Source organism: Aythya fuligula, chromosome 7 (genome assembly GCF_009819795.1).
Source record: "Aythya fuligula isolate bAytFul2 chromosome 7, bAytFul2.pri, whole genome shotgun sequence".
NCBI lineage: Eukaryota > Metazoa > Chordata > Aves > Anseriformes > Anatidae > Aythya > Aythya fuligula.
In genome coordinates this window covers 4870980-4894613 of record NC_045565.1, presented here as the reverse complement: position 1 = coordinate 4894613, position 23634 = coordinate 4870980, and the positions used below count along the sequence as shown (strand labels likewise).

General features: G+C 46.7%; 2 protein-coding genes across 4 annotated transcripts in view; one reads left to right on the top strand and one right to left on the bottom strand.

Annotated features, from left to right (window-relative positions):
• Positions 1 to 11889, bottom strand: part of TSPAN15 (tetraspanin 15) — a 16926-nt gene extending 5037 nt beyond the window's left edge. The window contains exons 1-5 of the mRNA XM_032191274.1: positions 11618 to 11889; positions 7285 to 7470; positions 4392 to 4466; positions 2660 to 2755; positions 511 to 627 (exon numbers count right to left, since the gene is read on the bottom strand). Coding sequence (XP_032047165.1) covers positions 511 to 627; positions 2660 to 2755; positions 4392 to 4466; positions 7285 to 7470; positions 11618 to 11713 — 570 coding nt within the window. The 5' untranslated portion in view covers positions 11714 to 11889. The remainder of the gene's footprint in view (positions 1 to 510; positions 628 to 2659; positions 2756 to 4391; positions 4467 to 7284; positions 7471 to 11617) is intronic.
• TACR2 (tachykinin receptor 2) lies at positions 11015 to 23634 on the top strand. Of its 3 annotated transcripts, XM_032191271.1 has the most exons (8): positions 11015 to 11662; positions 12707 to 12815; positions 12910 to 14821; positions 14960 to 15593; positions 18812 to 19006; positions 21967 to 22123; positions 22708 to 22904; positions 23334 to 23634. In XM_032191271.1, the coding sequence occupies exons 4-8, from the start codon at positions 15190 to 15192 to the stop codon at positions 23527 to 23529; spliced, it is 1149 nt and encodes a 382-aa protein (XP_032047162.1). In that variant the 5' UTR covers positions 11015 to 11662; positions 12707 to 12815; positions 12910 to 14821; positions 14960 to 15189; the 3' UTR covers positions 23530 to 23634. The 3 variants fall into 3 exon arrangements, with proteins under 3 accessions (XP_032047162.1, XP_032047164.1, XP_032047163.1); XM_032191273.1 differs by lacking the exon at positions 23334 to 23634 and having other exon boundaries at positions 22708 to 22908; XM_032191272.1 differs by lacking the exons at positions 11015 to 11662; positions 12707 to 12815; positions 12910 to 14821 and having other exon boundaries at positions 14898 to 15593.

Here is a 23634-nt window from a genome sequence, read left to right as displayed (position 1 = left end):
ATAACTGTTTAGCTTTGGTTTCTGAGAATAAATCAAAGCTCAGTGCGTATTTAAACAGACTTCTTCTGACCCACAAGAACGTGTAAGCTTATGTGATAAACACCTTCGTGCTATACACATTTCTCAGCAATACCCAGCCAGATTACTGAGATCACTTACTGCATTTTTCTTTCTTTTTTTAATTAAACATTCGTGCTTGACAATGAAAGGACTGCGCCTAACAGGCACCAGTGGGCTATCCATCACTAGCTCTCCGTCAAAACGGGTACAGGAGACAAGCTGCCAGGTGCTCCCCGTGAAAAGGAGACGTGGATTTGCTTCTCCAAGATGTGCCGACGCCAGCAGAGGGCACGTTCGGGTGACACCTCTCCTCACTGCCAACTGCTGGCCCCCAGGGAGACGGGAACTCCAGCTCAATCCCTGCTTGTGGTCCCCTTCCAAGCAGGGCTATTTTACGTAGCCCTGGTCCAGCCAAGCCACCAGGTCAGAGGATGCTGCCCCTGGGCTCACCTTGTTTGTGACACAGCACGTGTAAGGCACTCCGCAGGCCAGCGGTCCTGGTGCCTCACAGCTGTGGTACACGTTTTTTGACCAGTCTCTGTAGTCCTCCCCACCGCAACACTTAAACTGGGAAAACAACACAAAAGACAAAGGAAAAGAGTCAGATCTTAAGAGCAGCTCTCCTAATAATGGGAGGAAAGAAAAAGAAAATAAGAAATAAAACAGTTTTAAGAGTACCAAGGAACACGGAAAAACGGAATTGCTAGGTAACTGCCATCAGAATGACATACGTAGACGTATTAATGAAGTATGGTTATATATGCAAATAAAATAAGTAAGAAAGGAAAAATATATTTCTGATCAGATCAAGCAACAAACCTTTAAACCTCCTGGATGTTTTCAGAATCAGCTGAGCTACAGGGATTGGCGAAAAGTGAAAAAGGAGTCTCTGGTCCCAAGGAGAAAAGTTGTTTAATAATGTATCTCATATAAAATCACATCCAAAAGAATGCTTTCATGTTCAGGACAAACAAAAAGGGCAGAAAGAGACCAAATTGGTATCCAAAATTTGTGAGAGTGTATTGGCCGAGGCCAGCATAACTCAGCATGGGCAATCAATTGAAGTGTTGCATCTCCAAAAGAAGCATCTCCAAGTGCTGACCACTACTTTACACCAGCCATCAGGTAGGGTGCAAGATGCTAGAGACTCACTCCTAAACAGCACAAACATTGCTCCTGCACCAAAGAAACACATCTGAAAAGAATTCAGGACATACACAGCATTCCTCTGTTGCTCATCAAGCTATTACACAAGGTGTCAGAGGAAAGCACCTGGTGCTAAGTTCCACCTCCAACCTTTTCCAGGTTGAAAAACTTTCTTTTCAGGTCTGGATATCATTGAAAAATGTTTTTACATTCACTTCAGCTCATCTACAGCTGTAATGCAGTCCTTCAAATTTTTAAGGATTTTGACATTTCTAAATGTCTCTAAAAGACAACAGTGTTGATACAAGGCATTAAAAAAATCACCAAAATATTTCAGGTATAATTTAGTTAGTAGAACTGAGATCTGGCAAAAAAATACTGTAAGTTTACACCAGTTTAATAGAAACGTTCACTTCCTTTAAAACATAAAGTAAACAGCAGCAGTTTAGTTAATCACTAACATTTATATTCACTGCATATATATAAAATTTTGGGCAGTGCATGGAAACTTTAAAGCGTTATGAAGTATTATGACAAAATTTCCTCAGGATGGTTTGTTTTTGACAGACTTTCTGTGCTAACTTTGTTTTTTGAAGCAGGCTGCCATTTCCATAACGATGTCATAAAACATACATACCATTTACTAAGTTAACTTGTATTTTATTTTTTCTATTTGGCGTGGTCACTGGCATCACATGGGCTCTGTAAATGTTCACATTTCTGAACATTTTCTGCTTCTTCTATAGTCTCCAAACTGTAGGTCAGAACTCTTCAGTAAGCCAATAAACATTTCAACACAGCAGTGTGAAAAAAAAAAGGCTATGAGTCAACTGCAAGTGCCATTAAGTAATGCTCAGCTGTGCCCAGCACAACTTCTGATTTTTAATTACAGGTATATATGCTTCCATGGGGATTTCATTTGAATAACCACCTTATTAAAGAGCTTGCTATGTGCCCTTGAGTGAAAATACAATTGGCCAGGTTAAAACAGCTTACCTGCCACCCAATTTCTTCTTATCCAGCGCTTCCCGTTAACTAGACATTGTTGAATGTCTTAGACCAGTTATCAGAAGCACTAAGAACAAGAACTTGGGTGGAATTTAAGCTGAATTTGTCCAAATCTGGCCATGGGGCCCACATAAGCTGAAACATTTGCAGGATCTGGCCTCGATCATCAGTCACACCTACCAAGGCGAGAGCTGTGCTTTGCCCTCCCTTCTTGCAGTGATTTAGGGAGCTTCAGACGCCAGCTGGGACACTGGAGGAGCCCTGCCCACAGCCACGCCATAACAGATGACACACGAGACCTTGTCAATATGAATTTGATTACAACATCACTGGAAAAACTTAACGCTGTCACTGAGGACCCACCACATCTTGGCATTGGTTGGAACTGGGTTAGTCCCAGGAAAAAAAAAAAAAAAAAACAAAAAAAAAAAAACAACAAGCAAACCTGTTTCTGAACTGAATCCATGATGTTCTTGAAGTCCAAATCATCGTAGTAATTCTCAATTCCTCTTCTAATATTATCATTCAAAAATTTGATTGTCTGGAACGCAAAAATAAAACATGATTCACCCGTTAGAAATGATGAAACTTAAAGAACAGGTTTAAGTCCCAAGTGTACCTGACAAGCAGAAAAGAATAGCCTTTTTTATTTGTATTTAAATAAAAATAATAATAAAAAAAAGGTTATCACTTCAGCAATTACAACAACAAGGTATTCTGCAGGACTATCCTAACTATCAAAGAACAACAGCAAACATCAGCTACTCTTGTGCCATCTTTAATTACCATCTCATTTAAACTGGACTTCTTAAGATACACTTTGTCCTCTCATCAGGCTCAGGAGGAGCAGTGAGCAGCCAGCTCAGCTCTAAATAATTCATATACCTGCATCACAGCACTGCAACTATTTCTTTAGCTGTAAGGGGCAGAAACATTAATATTACACAATGGTTTTCAGTCCAAATCACAGCTGAAATAAACAAAGGTACCAAATGGACATGAAGAAAAAGGACAAGCAGGGCCCTGTGAAACCCAGTCGTAACACATTCAAACAGTGCTCGTGCAGTTTGCCAGACGGGCAAGCTGCACACAAGCACACAAACACCAACAACCTTGTAAATACAAGCCACTGAAAGGTATTTCTTAGAACAAGCATGACTCAAAGAAAAGAAATAGACTGTCCCAGCTCTGAGAAGGAAACAGAGAAAGAAATGGAAAAAACCAATGGGACGTGTAAAACAATCAGTATTTAAATGGAGGCTCTTAGTGTAATCATTTATTAAATACTTCCTTCTCCTCCCCATCCTAACCCCAATTTGTCCATTAACCTCATAAACCAAACAAAAAGCCCTATCCCCTGCACATAGCTGCCCTGCTCAGCCAGCCAGTAATCGCATCAGGAAACCGCTCAACATGCAGAAAACCAACAATACTCTGTCTGTGTGTGGGAGTCAATAGCTATTCTCCCTCACCCTCTCACAAATACCACAGTTGGTATTTACTTAATTTTCGGACAACCAAACTCTCTGTGTCCCGTGATGCCCCCTCCTACACTGCTGAGGCTGATCTGCTCCGTTCAGATGAGCCGGGTGCTCCCACCAAAACTCACAAGAATATTTTAAAACCCTTCTAACAGAAAAATAAATAGTCTGCTGCTTTCCATTAGAAAAATAAAGGTTTAAATATATATATATATGTAGTTACAGTGAGCTTGTAAATGGCATGGTCTCCTACAGAAATGAGTTATGTTGCTCATGGATGTGGGCAGGGAAGAGGTGTCCCTTATGCAAGGTAAAACATTTTGGCCAGTAAAAAGTAACTTAGTTTCCAAATCCAGCTGGAAACTCCCTGAAAGAGCAATCTGAGACACAGGAGGAAAACTAGAAGAAAGCATGTTGTAATGCATTAAAAGCTGGAAACTCGTTTTGCCTGTATTTAGTTAGCAGATTAAGTTAACAGATTTTCTCCAGATTCTTTAATCTGGAACTAATTTCCAGAACTGATGACCAGTTCCACCCTTCCCTACCCTGACAGGCCCTGAGAAGCCCGGACTTGCCTTCAGGCTCCCGTCAGCTAGTGCTTGGGTGACAAATGTAGTACCTTGTATGTGCTCAGTAGCACAGCCACAACTTCATGTGCCAACCCTGGTGAGTGAAGTCTCAGCTCACGCTGCTCACCTGGTTTCTGAAGATCAATGCCACAACTCCACCCGTCAGCTCAATCAGCAAACAGAGACCAAGGATGTACATGAACTGCAGGAGAACAACAGCAAATGAGATCTTAGGCAGAACAAATCACAATCACTCTTTCAGTTACTCTCCTTAAAGTCTATAGCATTCAGTCGCCAGCATACCTGGCTTTCTGGAAACGAGATGTCTGTAAAGAAAATAGCATTTGTTGTTGTTCTTATAAAAATTGCTTATGTCACAAGAAAGACTTTCTTCCTCACTTGAGTGATTCTATTTTTTTTTTTTTTTTCCCAACTGGCAACATTATTTTACGGCTCTGAATGCAATCCAAACCTATAGATGCATTTATCATGCCAGGACACTTCTCCCTATAAGAGCAGCCTGGTCCATCACAAAGTACATACCTGAACTGCTACAAAACACACAGAACATTGGGTTTTGACACTTCCAACAAAGATGGCACGTGGCTGTTTTCATTTTTTGAGTAAAGCAGTGTTTTAAAATAATCCAAACCATTTTATATTAATTTGCCAGTGTTAAATCAAAGCCAGATTCTGGCCTCGGTACATTTCAGTGTATCGTTTCAGAGTGAAGCCAACGACTTGACCGCAGAGCCTGCAATGTGAACACTTGCTGTGCTCCACGGTAAGAAGAATGGTGTCAGCTAGCTATTTATTTACTTGTGTCCTCTGAAGCCAGGACAGTGTGTAAAACCACGTATATACATACATATTCCCATACACATTGGCACACAGCCACAACATAGGTATCTGCGACTACTTATCACAGCACATCCAACACATGAATATGAAAAAAATACGAAGAAATCCATAGCAACACCATCAAATAACTGAAACGTGCCAGTACTTGAAATGTTTTTCCCATCCAGAGGATTCTCTAGGTATAAAAGATCTGTTATGTGAATTTAGGTCCTCTTCTTAACAGCGAAATTCACCAGGAAAGAAGTTTTATGATCCCTGATCTGAAAATAATCTTCAACACTCTTAGGGCCCGGTTACCCTCAGGAGGAGGAGGTTGTTCCCATTCCATGTAATTTAGGTGGACACCCAGAAACACCTTGGGTGCCCCTGCTGTTCTGCTCACTAACGAGCTCTCTAACGAAGCCGGTGACTTCTGCTGCAGCCCTCCCTGTTGCAAAACCCTGGGCAGCTGCAGGACTTGTCTCTGCACTGCTCGCTCCACCCCAGCGTGCGGGTTTAATGCCTGGCCCGTCGATACCTGGAATGGGTGTCATGAATTTACTGGACAGATGGATATCTTGTTGTCTTTTCCTGCTAAATATGGAATCAGTCTGAGAAACAGACAGCGGGGAGCTTGTTTGTTTAAGTGCCCTACCAGACTTTCTACCACAACATGAACAGAAAATGCCCTTGGCATCAGATGGGGAAATAAAACCAGGCTGAGAGTTGAGGAAACCGCTCCCAGCTCAGGACAGACTCTCAGCCATTTCTCTTTCCCTTTGGGGATGACAGCACAATGCCTCTCAGCCAGGTTCCCACATAATTCCAAAATTCACAATTTCCTCTTGCTTTGGCCTAGGTAGCATACTACCTATTTAGCATTTCTTCAGAAATGTGCTCTTTGCAGGCACTGGAGATCACAGCTGTGTCCATTTCACTCCTCCCCCAGGACAGACCCCTGCCTCTAAGCCCAAGGAAAGCCCCGCTGCCCTACACAGCTCCCTAACAAGTCCCATTTCTCCATCCTCCCCCTGATTTCACACCCCAGATGAAGGCAGCCAGACCTCAGCCACCTGACCCACGTCAGCCCTGCAGCTTCTCTCTCTCATGGCTTCCTGCGGGTCGAAAGGAGAAGCTTTTAGAAGAACCACCAGTGACCACAACTAACCTCTGCGCTTTGTGCCTTCCCTGTCTGCTCACAGTACAGGCGTATGGCTTCATATCTTTAAGAAATTCCCTGCACTCAGAAGTTGCAGCCAGACTCGGTGGGCTTTTAGGCCGAGTGGCAGTGCTAATTCCTCCAGTCCAGCAGTTCCTCCGCAGCAGGACATGTACTTATGGCATTACCAGACCAGAAACAGAGCGGGTGCCGTGGTGCCAGGCTAACGTCAAAGGCTATGTCAACAGTTGAGTTTGCACAACATCCACGGGGACCGATAATAATTCACACTCCTGCTTGTTTTCCATAAAACCCTTGACAGTCCCAAACCTGCTTTTCTCAGAGGCAGGCCCTGACCCCGTCGTATCACTGGACAGATGAAATGTTTCTGCTCCCTGATGCAGCTTGCAGCATTTTCAGATGGGGTACTCTAGGGGCACTCCCACCCTGTCTGCTGCAAGCCTGCAGACCCCTTCTGTGCACTGACAGCACCCCCTGACAGCTCTGGCTCCGTGGTTTAGGTGATGTTTAATCTCTTAATCCTTCTGCCATTTACTATTTTACCTCCAGTACTCGTCCTAGTTCCCCTACACAGCCACCTCCTGCCTTGATTCCACTCCACTTTCAACAAAGTCCCAACTGGATACATTTTAAAGACAGCAAATTAATCATCGGGAGGAATCAAAGCCCACCCATGAAATAAAACATGCCCTAGGAGCAGGCTATCCCAAAACTGTGATTCCCCAATCTTCTGAACTTTTGTCTGCTTTGGACTGCTTTTATCCATCAGTGTCTCCAAGTGGTGATGGGGGAACCCATGGAGCAGTGAAAACTGCTTCCTACATGAGGCGCTTTGGGTCACAAGACATCTACAGACAACAGCCAGGGGACCAAACAAACTCCAGAATATTTTTCAGTGCAGCATAGATAGGGCTACAGGTTTAAATTCATGTGGCACTAAAAGGAAAAGCAATAAGCTTTTAATATTATTAAGAAAAACGAACAAAAAACCACCACTCACCGCTTGAAGAAGGCATAAATTGTCTCTTAGAGAAGCCACTACGCCCACTAAAGACACAATGAACATTATAACGCCCAGAAGTATTAAAATAATTGCTGGGGCTAGGAAGGCACTTTCCAGCGTTTTGTACTTCTGTCTTTCAACTTCTGCATAAATCCCAACTGCAAGGACAAGGCCTCCGATCACCTGGAAGAAAAAAAAAAACAAAACAAAACACGGATGTTAAGCTTTTTCCCAGTAAACACAGAGATGACATTTTATGAATACACACCAACCTGTGACTACTCACTTCAGAATTAATTATAGCCTGTGATACACTTAAATCAGAAGTTTGAATTAAAAATAAAAATAAAAAATCTCAAAGTCTGAAGCAGAAAAAAGCTGGGTTAGCAGAACCTGAGATTTGTTCATTTCCAAAAATATGTATATTTAATAACATTCTAATAGTCTGGAATTCAAGCAGTTACGTATGCTTCAATGTGTTTAAAATGCAATTTATTACTCATCTGACATCACATCTATTAACTCACACTACCAAATGGCATGGCATTACTTTTCCTCCTTCGCGTGTCTTTCTTCCCCGCCTGTGTATGCAGATAGATACACATGCCCCTAAAACGTCCTAATTCCTAGCCAGTCTGCAACCAACAGCTCGTATGTCCCTTTGTTTCGCTACCCAGCCCAGCTCCTGGTGTATTTAGGGTCACTACACATGGCCAGGTGTATCCTGCATCCCCAGTCCTCTTGCCGTCATGGGAAGCAGGCCCAAATAAAGGGAAAAACGTCGTGTTTGGGATGAGGTCACCTTCCCGAGCAACTACGGGACAGAGCTGGCAAGCGAAGCAAGAAATGATGCATTTTGTATAACAATTTAAAGGTATTCCAATCAAAATAATTATGGCTAAGTCAGAATCATTTGGTATTAATCCCATGGCATGCTGCAAATTGATATAAATGATGCCGAACTTGGGGGAAAAAAAAAAAAGAAAAGAAAAAAAAAAGACAAGTCCACAGTACTCAATCCACAATCCTCAGGGAAATCCCACAAAGCCCCAAGCATCAAATCCATCATTTTGGCAACCAGATAAATAAGAGCCACCTCTCCTGCCCTGACTTCACCACAAGCTCCGCGAGCCTGCTGCCTGTGCGCAGACGGTCGGTAATTACACGAGGCTTTTCGATACGACACAGAAAATCCCAGCCCCAGCCCTGGGCAGACACACAAGTTGCTCAGCTGCAAGATCGCGAGCCCAACAGTCAAAATATTTTTTCTTTATTAAGTGTTTTTAAATAAATAACTTACTGGAAATACTTGATTTTCTAGAGAAGAATAAACCCAAAGGGCACTATGTGAGGAATGCCACCATTATCATTTAAAAAAAAAATCTCCAAAGGGTTTTCACCTATAAAAATAGGTGTATGGGAGTAAGTTAAAAAGCAACTTAAAATTTAACACAGCCAAATTCAAAGCAACTCCTCCCCTGACAAATTTAGAAGCTGTAAGATTATGGATGACACAGCGGACAAACAGCAGGTACACACATTTACCCTTTCTAGGATTTGACCTTTTCTGCTGTAAAACTTAATTGGGTATTACATTACTACAGGGGCACTTGGCAGTGTTAGCTAGAATCTGTACAAAATTGGAACGACTGAGTAATAAATTACAAAATATTATTCAAGCGGAAACCAATATGAACAACTTATCTTGAAATCTTTAATGTAGAAATATCAGTTGAGGAAGAGTCTCAGAAGCATACAAAAATAACCAGAGAATTTAAAACTTGCCAAATCCCTTTCCTTCACACCGAAACACCACGCTGGTAGTGCTCTGCTGAAATGCAGGCACCCAACAGCAACACAAGGAGAAACTGAAATTAATTCAATTCCGCAGACCTTTGGGCCAACAAAACACTCCACTAAAACAAGAGACCGGCGCAGGAGTTTGATTAAAACTCTAATATTACTACTATTTTTTTTAAGTGAAAGTAAAACCCCAATCCCCTCATGTCCAGACCACATTTACCTGCTAGGCAAGCAGCAGGGAATGCAACGTACAGACAAGCCCTGACCCAAGCCCCTAAAGATTTGACTTGCAGCAGTGGGTTGTTCCGAGGCTGGCGCTTTGTATGGAAATATCTATTTCTTAGCTGTAGTTTTCTAATCAAAATATTCCGACTAAATATGATCTTTAAGGATTCAGGCGCCTGTGAGCAGGAATACAAGATGCATTCACACTTCAAGAGCTTTATACGGAGCCAGAGATGTTTATGTACGTGTATCTTCACCCCTGCCATCTGTCTTTGCCCAGACACCCTCCAAGACCACCTTTAGCACATTAAGTGTACAAAATCTTCAGTCCTGCCTGTTGTTTTCTGCAACTAGCTTGGCAAAAATAATAATAATAATAATATATATATATATGTATATATATATATATATATATATATATATATATATATATATATATACACACACCCCAAATGCCCCATTTCCTTCTCTCAGCCCCACCTGCTGCTGTCCTAAGGCTCAAGGTGGACAACGTCAGACCCTAGAAAAATCACAGGATTAAAGGTATCTCACGAGCCTCGAGGGCTAACAGAGGCCTCCCATCGCTCCTCTGCTCCCCACCAAGCTCTGCAGAGCTGCTCGGTGTGCAGACGTCGGCACTTCACCAGGAGAGGAACCCAAAAACTCGGTGTGATACAGCTGCCTCGAGCGATTCTGAAATAAGTTCTGCAAACCATGACCTGCAGAGAGGAGGAAGGCTTCGAGCTGCATTCGTCAGCATCGCTGTTAACCTCTGGGTAAAAGCACCAGCTGATGGGTACAAGACTCAGCTAAAAACTATTACTGGGGGGAAAAAAACACCTAATTACACAATTAAAATCCTCATTCCTCACAATTTATGCTTTAATAATCTTGTGGGTTTTAAAGTAAAACCTTTTCACCCTTTCCCACACCACTGTGCTGACTCAGTGGGAACTTCACCCCACAGGTGCTGCCTCGCCAGGAGCGCTCTCCCTTCCTGTGACCAGAGGTGGAAACACAACGTTTACGTCAGTGGCCACAAACACACCGCCTGTTTACATCCTGCATCCTTCCCAACAGCTCTGAATACAGAAGCTCAGGCTGCGTCCACAGGAAAAATCGACCGGCCTTGACTCACAGCCAGCGAGCATCCAGCCCCCTGCAAACACCAGGGGCTTTCCCAGGTGCGGAAGTTGCTTTCCCAAGAGGAAAGAAAAGCTTTTATTTCCTAGCTGCTGCTTTTAACCCCATGTTTACAGCATGAGCTCACCAGCCCACACAGCAAGAGCACCCTCTGTGTAAAAGGCTGGATGCTGCTGGCAAAGACTGGGCTCCCGCCCTGTGCCGGGAGAGCACTGGGGTGACACCCATGTTATCAACAGGCTCTGGGTGGCACCAGCAGGCACCCAGGTGACACCAGCGGGCAGGGCAGCGACGGGCACTTACCAATATCTGTCATCTGATGCTGTCACGCTGACCTGCTTCAGATCCCTGGGATTTTAGGGAACACCAGCAGCCGCCGTGCTGGGGAAACGGAAGCATTCAGCTGCACAGGGACCCGGGCGTAGAAAATCCGGAGCAAACAACCATGAGCAGTAAATGAAACCCTCACACTGCTGAAAGGGGCTTTGTTCCAGGCAGCCGCTCAGCAAAACGTGACAGCGGTGTCCTTTTTGTGCTGGCAGAGGGATTTTTGCAGCCTGGGGGCCGAAGGGAGGCACGGAGCAGGCAGCGTGCACCTTCCTTCTCGGGGAGCATGCAAAACCGGGTGTGAAACCAGCACAACAAACCTGCCTTCCTTCCCCAAAAATCGCACCCACACAATAACCGAGCAATGCGGGAAGCCTCCACAGTCGAAAATAAGGGGGTTCCTTTTGTTTGCTTGTTTGTTATCAGAGATAAAACCACTAGAAGGCATCCGGGATCCCCCAGGAGCCGAGCTACACCCGAAGCACCTGGCTTTTGGATTTTCATTCATTCCTCAGCTCGCAGCCTTAAAGAGGCACCCGTGAATCCGAAACCACCCTCCCACGCCTTTATCCTCCAAGGCGGAGACAAAAAGAAACCTGCTGGAGCGCCTGGCACACCGACACAGCCCGCAGCCCCAAAAGGCACCCTTTAAAAGAAAACATGCGGGCTTCACCTGACAACCTGCATGAGCTTCGCAGCACGGCTTCCCCTAAAGCTCGGGGGAGAAATCGCCCCTTTATGCCGCCAGATGAGGGCAGAGGCTTTACTCCTCCATCTCACGCGGGGAAGAAGCAGCAGCAACACGCCTGACACCCCGGCACCCCCAGCTCACCCAGAAGGCGGTGGAGTAGGCGATGAGGGTGAACTTGAGGCAGAGGTAGGACAGCCGCTGGCAGTAGCGCGCTTGCTCCGCGTCCCCCGTCGCCATCCTCGCAGCACCTGTCGCTGCCGCCCTTCCCTTCCTTTCCCTGTTCCTTTTTTCCCTTCCCTTCCCTCCCCAGCCCGGCAGGGAGCGGCCCCGCTGCTGCTTCCGCCCCCAGGGACGCGGGGAGCGTGTTCGTGGGACGGGCTTCGTCAACCTCCAAGGGCAAAGGAGAAAATAAAAGCGTGGCGAGCACAAGGAGGCGTCCCCAGAGCGCTCTCCGGCTGGGTTCCCTCTGCTTTCCCCCCCCAGCAGGGCCCTTCAGACAACAACACGGCCGTGGGGATGTCCAGCGATGGCTCCGGCTCGCTGCCGTCAGCATTCACACTCCGTTTGCCACCGCCGGGGCTCGGGGAGCAGCCAGGGCTGCGTGTGGGTCAGGTTTGCTTGGGGGCAGTGAGAACACACCCGTCTGTTGTTAACATCTGGAAAAAAACCACCAGCAGCCCCTCACCGCCGGCTGACAGGCAGGGGATGCGGGAAAGCTGCGGAGCGACGCCGCGGTTGGGTGTGCCCCCACAGAATACAGTACTTTTGAGTATTTATCTTCTAAAACATCAACAACTTCAACCTTTGCACAAAGCTGCAGATGTCCCTGGCACCTACCAGCTGCACGCAGTCAGGAATCTCACCGCGTGTAGTGTCACCTCGTAAATCATTAACCACCCATCCCTCGTGTCTCGTGGGCGTCGCACCCACCTGAACACAGCCCTGCCACTTACACACTGCCCTGGTTTAGCTCGGTCAGTAGCTGTCGTTGGACTTTCCTGCCGCCTTGCCTTGCCTTTCGTGCTCCGGTTTCTGCAAATAAAGTTTCAGAGCACGAGGGGCTGGATGGGGAAGCCGTTTGACAGGAACACCCATTCTCCCGTTGTTTTCACTCCGGGCTGAGCCAATATGTCAAAGCAGGTTTCTGTTATGAAAGTGTATGGAAACGGCTGAATAATCCTCTTTTTTCTAAATCACATTAACTTCCACTTCTTCTCCCTCTCCTTCAAGGCCAGCGAGCCATTGCAAGCACACCCAAGGCATGGTAGGTCCCGCAGGACTTCAAAAAGCGATGGTCTGTAGAGAGCTTGACCCAGGACGTTGGAGATCTGCAGGAAAGGTAAGTGAAGCACAGCGAGCCCTGTGCCAGGGAGTGGCAGGAGGACCCCGAGCATTTCAGGGCCACCAGCAGCCTTTCTGATGCTCTCTTCCAGCTCACATCTGGCTGCTAGAGCTGCTGTCCAGCTCCGTCCTGCGGTCCTCACCTCCTGGTCTCAGAGCTGTTCCCTGGACAAAGGTCTTTCCTCCCAAAGCCGAGTCCAACGTGCAATATGATTAAAGCCCCTACCACCTCTTATTTTGTATTTTTCCACCAGACCAAATGTACCTTATTCACCCTTCATTGACCTTCCGGACCCACATCTTCTGTTTGCATCTCTCGCCCTCTGCCTGGACCTGGCACCAGTGACTCAGCACAGCAAGGTTTGGCCTCCAGCTATCTTGCCCATGGTAAAAACAAGAATCAAGCCAGCCAAACCCCACAGCATGCCTTCAGATAGGTAGACCTTCCCTGGTCTACCTCCAAAAACCATTACAGAAGCAGATTTTGCTTGCGGTCACAGGCAAGCGTGACTTTCCTGAAGAATCTGGATTCTGCCTTCATAAAAATTGCTGGAGTGTGTAAGTCAAGAGGCCAACAGCCCACACTTCATAGCTGGCCAGGCTCCAGGACAATAACCTCATCGATGCACAACCGGCAACCAAATACAAGGTGTGGGTGTGTGGAAGTGAAAGCGAGTCCCCAGCAAGTGGTATGATGAAATGTTGACCCAAGGGTGGCTGCTCTCAAATGAACACCCAAGCAACAGATCAGATATAGAGTTCAGAAAAAGGCCGGGGTGACTCCGAGGAAGTGCAGGCACCCTGAGCACCTTCAGTTTCATGGTCAGCCCACGGGGATTTTGGTTTCACCTTCAAAACATCAGTAATTATTTTTGGGGAATGCTTGCTAATATTGTGCTTTCTGTAACAAAGGCTGATGAGTTACTTTAGCCACCCTCTCAGCTAAACACAGGGAGGCTTTTGCTCATGTCCTCTGTGAAACTGGAAAAGATTTGAGCTAAATTCCAAAAAAAAAAAAAAAAAAAAAGTGCTACAATTAGCTACTGAACTACTGAACTCATATTGCAAAACAGATGAAAAGCCTTCCTGCACTGTACACAGAAAGCGAAAGGCTCGTAAGCTGTTTAACAAGGTGTCAGGGGAAGGGCCTGGGACAGCTTGGCCACACACAGGAAGAGACGTTTTGTGCATTTTTGCAGTTTCTGGGTAAGGGAGTGAGTTGAATCCTGAAAGCAGGTCTTAATACCTGAAATGCTTTTAGCTTCTAGCAGAGCATGCATGAGCCAGTGCCAAGTGCTCTTTAAAATCTCAGCCTTGACGTGTTGCATCTGTTTATGTAGCTTGCTCCAAAGCTGCCAGCGAGCAGGAGAGCTGTGCTCCGAGCAGAGGTGGGGCTGGGGGCTCCCCTTGCAGGTACACCAGACGTGTGCTCCTCACGTATATTTTTCTGCACCACACATTGGGAAAAGGGGTGCAGGGATCCCAGCGAGAATTGAGCCTTGGTTTCCTCATCCCTCGCTCAGCCCCTCAGCATCACAGGGCTGGGAGCTGAGGTCCCTTTGTGCTACACAGCAGCTGAAGGTGGGTTTCTGGAGCTCCAGAGGAGAGCTCCTGGAAACCCAAGGACGGCAGGACTGGCAAGCCCAGCGAAGCAGCTACCTTTGCATTTAAGCCTACAAACGCTGATACAGCAGCACGTCCATTTCAGAGATGACTTCCAAATAAACAGAGGGAGGAAACGAGTTTGAAGCACCACTTTGCTGCGTTTCATTCGATGTCAAATTGGTTGTTTAGCTTTTGCCTGCAAGAGACTCCACCTCCTTTCAAAGTGCCCTTAAACCCCAGAGCAAACCCATCCCAGAACAGCTCCCGCCTCGGTGCCACTGCAGAGGGGTCGGATACCTGACGCCGTGGAAAACCACTGCCCCGAAAAGGGATTTCCATCGGATCCAAGTTACTTATGGCTTGATACTTCTATTGTATTTTCTTGGCCCTAGAAATAAGGTAAAGGAAGAGACTGCCTGTCACTGACCCGGAAAACACTCCCCTTCCTTTTTTTTTTTTTTTTTTTTTTTTTTGGTCTTTTTTAAAGGAAAAAGGACCTCAAGCGGGAAGAGTTAATCTCTTGGGTTTGTTCTTCAGGCACAGGTTAAAATGCCAGTCAAGTTGGAGGCCCTTGCCATCAATCACTTCCTCCTGGAACTGCATCGCCTCACTTGGAAAACAGGAGGAGAGGACACGAGACATCGCATCCCGGGGCCTTTTTAACAGCACTTAAGCCACACGCATGGGGATTTGTAACACCAGCACTTACCGCAGGAAAATGAGCAGATGCCAGCTGATTTTATTCTCTGCTTAGCCGAAGAAAAACCATGAGCACATTTCCCGTTTCAAACGCGAGCGACATTTTGCAGGCAGACTCCCTCGAGGAGGGCGACAACCAGACGGCCGTCACCCAGTTCACCCAGCCGGGCTGGCAGATCGCCCTGTGGGCTATCACCTACTCCTTCATCGTCATCACCTCCATCGTCGGCAACATCACCGTCATCTGGATCATCCTTGCGCACCGGAGGATGAGGACTGCCACCAATTACTTTATCGTGAACTTGGCTCTCTCGGATTTGCTGATGTCCGCTTTCAACACCATCTTCAATTTCATTTACGCCAGCCACAACGTCTGGTATTTTGGCAAGGAGTTCTGCAGGTTTCAGAACTGGTTCCCCATCACCGCGATGTTTGTGAGCATTTACTCCATGACAGCCGTGGCCGCTGAGAGGTAAGAGGCGACTGGGGAAGATACAGAGCTGAGAAGTCTGCTCTAAGGTAGAAAACGTTATCGCAATGCTTTGTGCAATTGGCCCCCGCCTACCCTGTCAGGTGCCTTATCAGCAAAGTGGGGAGAGAGCTGGACAAATAGGCTATGGGGTTACACACTAGTAATGGGAAGAAAGTTAGGCTCTCCTCTCTTATCTCCAGCCTGAGCCATTCCTGAGTCTGTAACGAGTAGAAGTGGCTGAAATTTTATTGTTCCCATGTCCCTGGTCATAAAATATTTGCCCGTCATCATGCAAGCTCTTTTTTCTTTAAACCACGAGAAGGCCCCATCACTGGGACGGAGCTGGAGCAATATGAATGTGTTGTGGGATGCTGAGAGCATCATAACCTACAACCCTGCTTGCGAGTCCAGTGCAGTGGCAAACCACCAGAAATACTGGGAAGTGGATCAGAAATGGCAGTGGGTTTCACCAGTTCCAAGAGGGAGGAAAGTAATTACAGAGGCTTTGACTTCTGAGGTAATTTGGTATTTTCGTAATGCTCTCTTACATCCACCGAGTCTCTTTTATTTGATCTTAAATTTGGGTGCTCCAGATGTGCTTGCACCTCGTTGTTGAGCAGCACGATGTTTTTCTTTTTACTAGAAAGCGGTCAAAAGTCCATGGGAATTTCCTGCCTTATGGGCAGTGACATGTGAAAGAAATAAGGGAGATTGTGCTCCCTTTGAGACTCTCTGCCTGCCTTCCTTCCATTTCTTCCTCTGTTTGCCCAACTCTGGGAAGGAACATGTGTCTTTTCCATCCTATGCCCCTGCTGCAACCCCATGGCAAAGGTCTTCGCCCAGTCAGCTAGAAACAAAGCCCTCGCATTGGCTTTGCAGTTTCCTTCAGCCTTCCTCTGCTTCTTATCAAACGTGCGTATCGGCACGGGGCTCTTCCAGCTCCCCCAGGATGGGAGCCAACATCCCTCTGCCATCTGCAGACCTTGCTCCCTGAGTCAGCGGGGTCACTCCTGCACCACCCATCCCTGCAGGCAGGTTGGTTCGCCCTGGCACACCCAGCCGAGGAAGCAAGCGATAGACAAATCCCACGAGATAAACAAACCCAGCTGGCGTAAGAAAGCTTTGCCCTGCAACACCCACTGAAACTTGCACCCGAAGCCAGGACATGGCCGCGCAGCTTCCAAAGAGCAGGGCAGGGGCTCCTGTAGGCAGCGGGAGGATCGCTAACGAGCCCGGGGAGATGAGCCGTGTGCTGGTCACCCCGCAGGTGTCCAGATGAAAGCAGATCTCCAGTCTCAGTTTGAGACTCGAATACTCTTTTGCTGTTCCTGGCTTTTAATCATGGGTTGTTGATAACAGCTGTTTTATACGTGTGGTCTGCCAAAGAATATTAATTAAAAAAAAAAAAAATCATTTTCAGGCTGTGCCCATGTCTCCCAGCTCCCATTTTCCTATTTTCCTTGGGGACACTTGGCAAAAGTTTCTATAGAGCCAAAATCTCTTTTGTCGCGTGACAAGGATCAGAAAGAAAACTTGGCATCTCCCCACGAACCATATTTAGCTATTCTTGCTTAACCTTAAAATAGATCCTGACACTGACTCCTGGAAAATTGCAGCTTCCATTTGTTGTTATGAGAAGTTGTGTCCTCTTCGGCTCGGTTGTTTAAGTTTAATAAAACGTCTTTTGAACCTGTTTATTTTAAGGCAGGAGGACAAGAGGTGATCGATCTATTAGGCATCTCTGTCTGCTGTGGACAAGGCTCTGTCACAACCACTCGTCATCGCGTTTAGGACTACTCTGCTTCCCCATTTGGGGCTGCTGTGTGCTGGAGCAGCTGTGTGCACGCAGCACGCCGGGCAGAGAGGTATTATCAGCTCAAGTTTCACACTCCAGATAACAAAATCTCCTAGGCCCTCTTTGGAAGAGTGGTAGGAGCTCAGCGTATCTTGTCCAGGCAGGACAAGGACCAGAGAAAAGGTGCCAGCATCTTGGGGTGTCGCTTGGAGGGGGCACAAAGCAGGGGGAAGATGTAGCTTTTTTGCACAGCAAGAGGAATGAGGAGACCTCAGCAGATCTCACCAGTGGCAGCATTTATACCTGGGGCTTGTTGGTCACCACGAGCTGCAGGGCACGGGTTTGGGCACTTCCCTGGGCAAATATTCAGGAGAACACTTGCCGCTTGATTCCTCCCTGAGCAGTTTTGAGCACTGTATAATGAGGATGAGCTAAGGAAAGCGAGGTGACACGAACATTTCATAGCTAAATAAGGCTCTGCTGCCGTGCAGCTCTGGCTTACTTGCTGTGCTGCCTGTCCGTGCAGTCACCCTCTGTCCTGCAGCAGTGCCTGAGCAGAGCTCTCTCCAAACGGCTTGGCCAGGAGACAGCACAGAATTTGTCACATTTTCACTGTAAAAATCAGGAGGCAATTGGCATTTTCCACTCTGTTTTGCCTTTGTAAACAACCATGACAAGGAGAAGGGAAAGCATGACAAGAAATGCATAATTGATTAAGGGCTTGTTACGATACCCTGCCTTTCTACAGAGGGAACTTAAAACCAGACAGCGCCCTGGGCTTGCAAGTAATCTAATAGTCAGATGTGCCGTGAGGGCTCTGAGCAGGTGTGGGAAGAAAGAGTCAGCCTTTCCCTTAAATGCTCTGGCATTTACAGGCAGAGGTGGATGGCACAGGGCTTCTCCACTGCTAAAAATCAGGGGGAAAAATTCCAGAGAAAAAGAAATTCAAGACTTCAATCTGCTGCTGTCATCACATGGGGTGTAAAACAAGATTGAGATAATTAACGGGACCAGCATGTTTAGGTCATTTTCTTGAGGAAGGAAGAAGGGCATGGTGTTAAACAGTGCATATCTCCAAACTAACACAGAGCTCCCAGCACCAAATTTCAGACCAAATGAAAAGCATTTTAAAAAGTAATTTAAAAAAATAAATTATCAAAGAGAAATACTTGCGAAGGCCCATATGCAGACAGTATAAATGCTTGCTTCCTCCTTGCACCAGATGTATCCATCCAGATGGGATCAATCCATCCTACCTTAAGACTTGCAGTTATTCTCTTCAGAAGGGGTTTAGCTCCTGGAACCTGACTGAATAGCTCTACAAATAAATCCCACCGTATCAGCTGGGGAGTTTTTACACCTGCCACATTTGTTGTACGGGTTACCAATGGAACCATAAAAGCATTACCCATTTTTCTTGCAGGTATGTGGCTATAATCCATCCCTTCAAGCCCAGGCTTTCTGCTGGAAACACCCGAGTCATCATAGGAATAATTTGGCTGGTGGCATTTGGGCTCGCCTTCCCGCAGTGCTTCTACGCCGAGATCTTGACAGACAACGGAACGACGAAGTGCATCGTCGTCTGGCCGGATGACGTGGGATCGAAGCACCAGCTCACGTAAGAGAAACAAGAAAACTCACGATTCCTGCCAAAGTTAGCTACGAAATGAATGTCGTGACCAAACTGTTGGCTACAGACAGCACTGGGAGAGAGGGTCGAGGGAGGGGGAGATTGGTAGGGGAACTACGCAGCTGGGGAATATGGGTGTGGGGCAGCCCATCTAAGCTCAGTTTAGGGCAGCTGTGGAAAAAGCAACCACGTTGTCATGCTCAGGGTGAAGAAGGGTGATACTCCATCCTCCCCTGCTTTGAAAACTGGCCATAAGATCTAGAAAGCCTAGATACAGGGCTTGGTGGATTTAAGAGAAACTAGAGCATAACGTCTTTAAACAAGCAATAAATCCTGTTTTTTTAAGATTTTGGATTCTCCCTCTCCATCAGGCAGAAGGGAGCTGGGGATTTTTAATGCTGAGAAGCCACATAATTAGCTAAAAATCATGCTGCTGTCTGTGAAAAAAAAGAGAGGAGTGTGTTTCAGACATCTTAAGGTTTTAAAGATCTAGTTATCTAGACACACATCTGCACTCCCGAGAGCTCCTAGCCCTCATAGCAATTTCCTCCTGCTTTAAAGCAAGATTGTTCAGACAGATGAAACAAGCCATACCCTGCATTTGGGGGATCTGCTGTGATTAATCATTATTCAAAGTACGTGATATACAGAGCAGCTTGAGAAATCTATCAGGCAAAACATTTCTACAAAGCAGTAATGGAAGAACTGAGGAAAAGGAACAAATTGATTAACAAAATGGAAACAATTCCTCAAACCAAAACCGAGTGCTAATCTCCCCGCATCCATCCTTCGCTGTGAGCGCCTTTCCCCAGCTACATGCACCACGGATGCTTTTCCCTTCAGCACCTCTGGCAGACAGCTGGGCGCCTCCTACGGTTAGTTATTGCCCAACTAACAGGTTTTCACACTAATAAGTGCCAAGTTCCAGGAACTCCATGTAAACTTGGCTGATCCACGGCACATTCAGCCCCTGGCTGTCAGTTTTTCCCACTCCCAAAAAACAGCAAAGAGTAAAAACAGGTTCACATCCCAGCCCTGCTGGGTCACATACCTCCGAGGGCTTCTTGGTGCTACCCCCGTCCTACGTGCTTGGGAACAAAATACACCAGGTTCCCATCAACCGAGGAGGAAGGGCAGTAGGAAATCACCAATTAAAACCAAAAAGCCTTTTGGTAAAGGCTCTGTTCTCACCTGAAAGTGAAAATAAAATATTGGGTCAGCATTTGGGGCTGAAACAGACCTATTTGCTTTTGAGTCAAGCTGGAGAAAGCTACATAACCCCTCACCTGCAAAGGTGCATGCTATTTCATTCAGATGAAAAACATTAGGTTTATTTCTCCCACAGCCATTCTTTGGGAGGGACTGAAGCAAAGCTTTGGCAGATTACCAACGAAATCACTGCCTGTTATCTCTGTAGGCCCAGAAAAGTTGGTCCTGACCACAGCAAATAACAGGGCAGATTCCTTCTGGGATCCTCAGCTAAAGAGCAGCAGCTCCTGAGCAGAATAAATCCTAGCACATTCACCAGCTCACCCCCTGAACAGCCTCAGATTTGCGGGTTTCAGTAGCTTTCCTAGCAAGGAGGTTGGAAGCAGTGATCTCCAGAAATCATCGTGACTGATGGCTCTGTCGGGGTGAACGCCTGCAAAACGGAGCAGGGAGAAAAGGCCACATGCAGCCACTCTCGTGACAATCCCAATCCTAAGGAAAAGAAGTATTAAGAGAGGTGGAGAGCAGGCTGACAACAAACACTCCACAGCTGCCAAACAGAGTATTTTTCCACACTTATTTACTTTATTAAGTGCCTTTTCCAGGGCAATGGCTAGCAATGAAATGCAGCCCCCCCACACGACAGGGTGGACTTCCCCCTCCCAGCACAGCTTTGTGTTGCTATTTCCTGACTCTGAACCATCACCGCTCCCATGTCAGAGTCTGTCGGTGGGGTCTGACATTGCAGAAAGGCTGGGTCCCATGTGGAGAGCCCCAGTGCTGACTCCTACAGTGCTCTGCAATACAGCCGACCCCAGTCGCTAATGCGACGAGTATCCGAGTATCCACACGGTGTTGCCCCACTGAGAAAAAACACGCACCCAGCCTTTTGTGGTCACTGCCAGCAGCGTGTGCCAGAGCCCTCCTGCCTAATCCCAGTTTTTCACACTGTTTATGTTAATGGGACAGCTGCTGTAATGGACTGAGCAGGTTGTTCCCTCCCCATAAATGGTGGTTGCTTAAAAAAAATCAAACCTAAGCACAAGGGAACCAGCAGAAGCTCGTGGGGTATCGCAGCTCAAGCTCACGTACAGCCAAGGGAGATAGCAGCGCTTTCGTCCGGAGCAGAAACCAAGCAGCCTGGTGGTGACAAAAGATTTAATTGTGCATGTGCTCACAAATAAAATCAGCCAGCATTAGAAACACAGTAGTGGCTGTCACTCACTGTGCACGTGCTATAAAGCAGCAATGCTCCTTCCTCCCTACCTGCCCTGCTGAGTTCGTGCACTCCACTAGCAGCCCGCAACATTTGCAAGTCCCTGATCATTGCTGAATTAAGATTTTGGCACCATTGCATTTGCCAAGTTGTTTTTTGGAATATTCCTTTTGCCAATGTGATTGAAAGGTTCACATTTTTACAGCCACAAGCCTTAGAAGTCTCTTCCCTGGGTGCAGCAGGATAGCAAAGTTCAGGTGGCTGTGGACTGTAACCCTCTGATAAAAGATAAATAGCATTACTCTGTCGTGAAGGAGCAGTGAATCCAGTCCAAGGACTAATCATCACAACATGGGAGAGATGAGATGAGCCTCTGCTGTTTACAGAAGCCCCTCTAATGATGTTTGCAGGCAAAATTTCTGCTGCTTTATGCTTTGGCATTGAATTTAATGGGAGCCAGTTTCTGCTAGATCCCTTCAAAGGATGTACTGACGATGCAAATGTGCCTGCTTTTCTTTTTCAGATACCACATTGCAGTGATCGTGTTGATTTACTTACTGCCTTTAATGGTGATGTTTGTTGCATACAGCATCATAGGAATTACTCTGTGGAGCAGCGCGGTTCCAGGCAACCACATTAATAGAGTCCTCTACGAACACCAAGTCAATGCCAAGAAAAAGGTCAGAGGTGAAACTTAAAAATAATTACCCTAAACACACCAGCTCTTCTGCCCCCAGCTCCAACACAGAGCTTGTACGTCATGCAAAATCTTGTGGGACAGGGCATGAAAGGGTCACAAATTATTTTGGGCTGGGGGGTAAAGGGTAAAGCCAACAAGCATGAAAAAATGGTGATTCACATGCACCAGCCAGGTTCCAAGGAAGAAAGGCTCACGTCAGTGGGCCAGGCTGCCCAGCAGTCCTTAGAGAGTAAATCAGTGCCCAGTGAAGCCACACACCACAGGGATAAACTCTGGATGGGGTGGAGAGGTTTCAGGGTAACTGCAGTTCTTCCATTTCCCTACCAAATCTCCCTGATGGCTCCTCTGCAGGAAGCACATGGCAAAACATTTGCTCTCCCTCCCTCCCTGTTCCCCATTTCCATCACCAGGAGTTCGTTTGCCCAAGCAGCCCACACACGTACCACACACAGTGCTTCAGGAGGGCAAAACAGACCCAAAACAACAGCGGCATCTCCCATTTCCCCAGCCAGCCCAGACAACCCTACAGAGGCCCAGGAATAACACACGGTGTGTTTCTTCCAGTTTGTGAAGACCATGGTGGTAGTTGTGATCATTTTTGCCGTCTGCTGGCTGCCCTATCACATATACTTCATCCTGGGGAGCTTCAAGGAGGACATCTACCAGCAGAAGTACATTCAGCAGGTGTACCTGGCGATCTTTCTGCTTGCCATGAGTTCAACGATGTACAACCCCATCATATACTGTTGTCTTAACCAGAGGTGAGTAGCGTGCACGCAGATCTCAGTCTGTAAAGGCAGAAATCTCTGGAGGTCAAAGCCACTGTGATTCTCAGCTGCACCCAACAGGCAGAGAAGTGAATTTATATGCTACTAACAACAAAACCGTAAGATTTTCTGCCTCCAAAGAGAGTGCAGACAGCAGGCGTGTGATCAGCACATGGCCACGAGCGAATGGCTGCACAAGCACAACCCTGCCGTGCCAAGAGATGTCTCCCTTGCTCTGCCCTGAGAACGGGCTGCTCTCAGGACGCTGGTGAAGCAAGCCCAGCCTTGGGCTCCCCGGTGCCATTTCCTGCTTCAATTTCAATAGAAACCTTTTATCTCCATGGTCATTCCGAGGTAGAATTACACTCTTTCTCTGTGCAGTTAAAAAGATCTGCCATTTAATTTCTTTTCTTATGCTTACAGGTTTCGTTCAGGCTTCAAGCTAGCCTTCCGGTGGTGTCCGTGCATAAAAGCAACCGAGAAAGACAAGCTGCGACTTACATCCCCATCCCTTTACCAGTCGACCCGCAGGAAGTCAAGGAAATCAAGTTTCAACACGGAAACTCACTTCAATGAGGAAGAGAAGACATCATTTACCCCCACCCAGCAAACGCTTTGATTTCTTCTTCTGGTTCTGACTCTACTAAAATCACAGAACAGTTTGGGTCGGCAGGGACCTTACAGACCATCTAACTCCAACCCCCTGCCACGGGCAGGGACACCT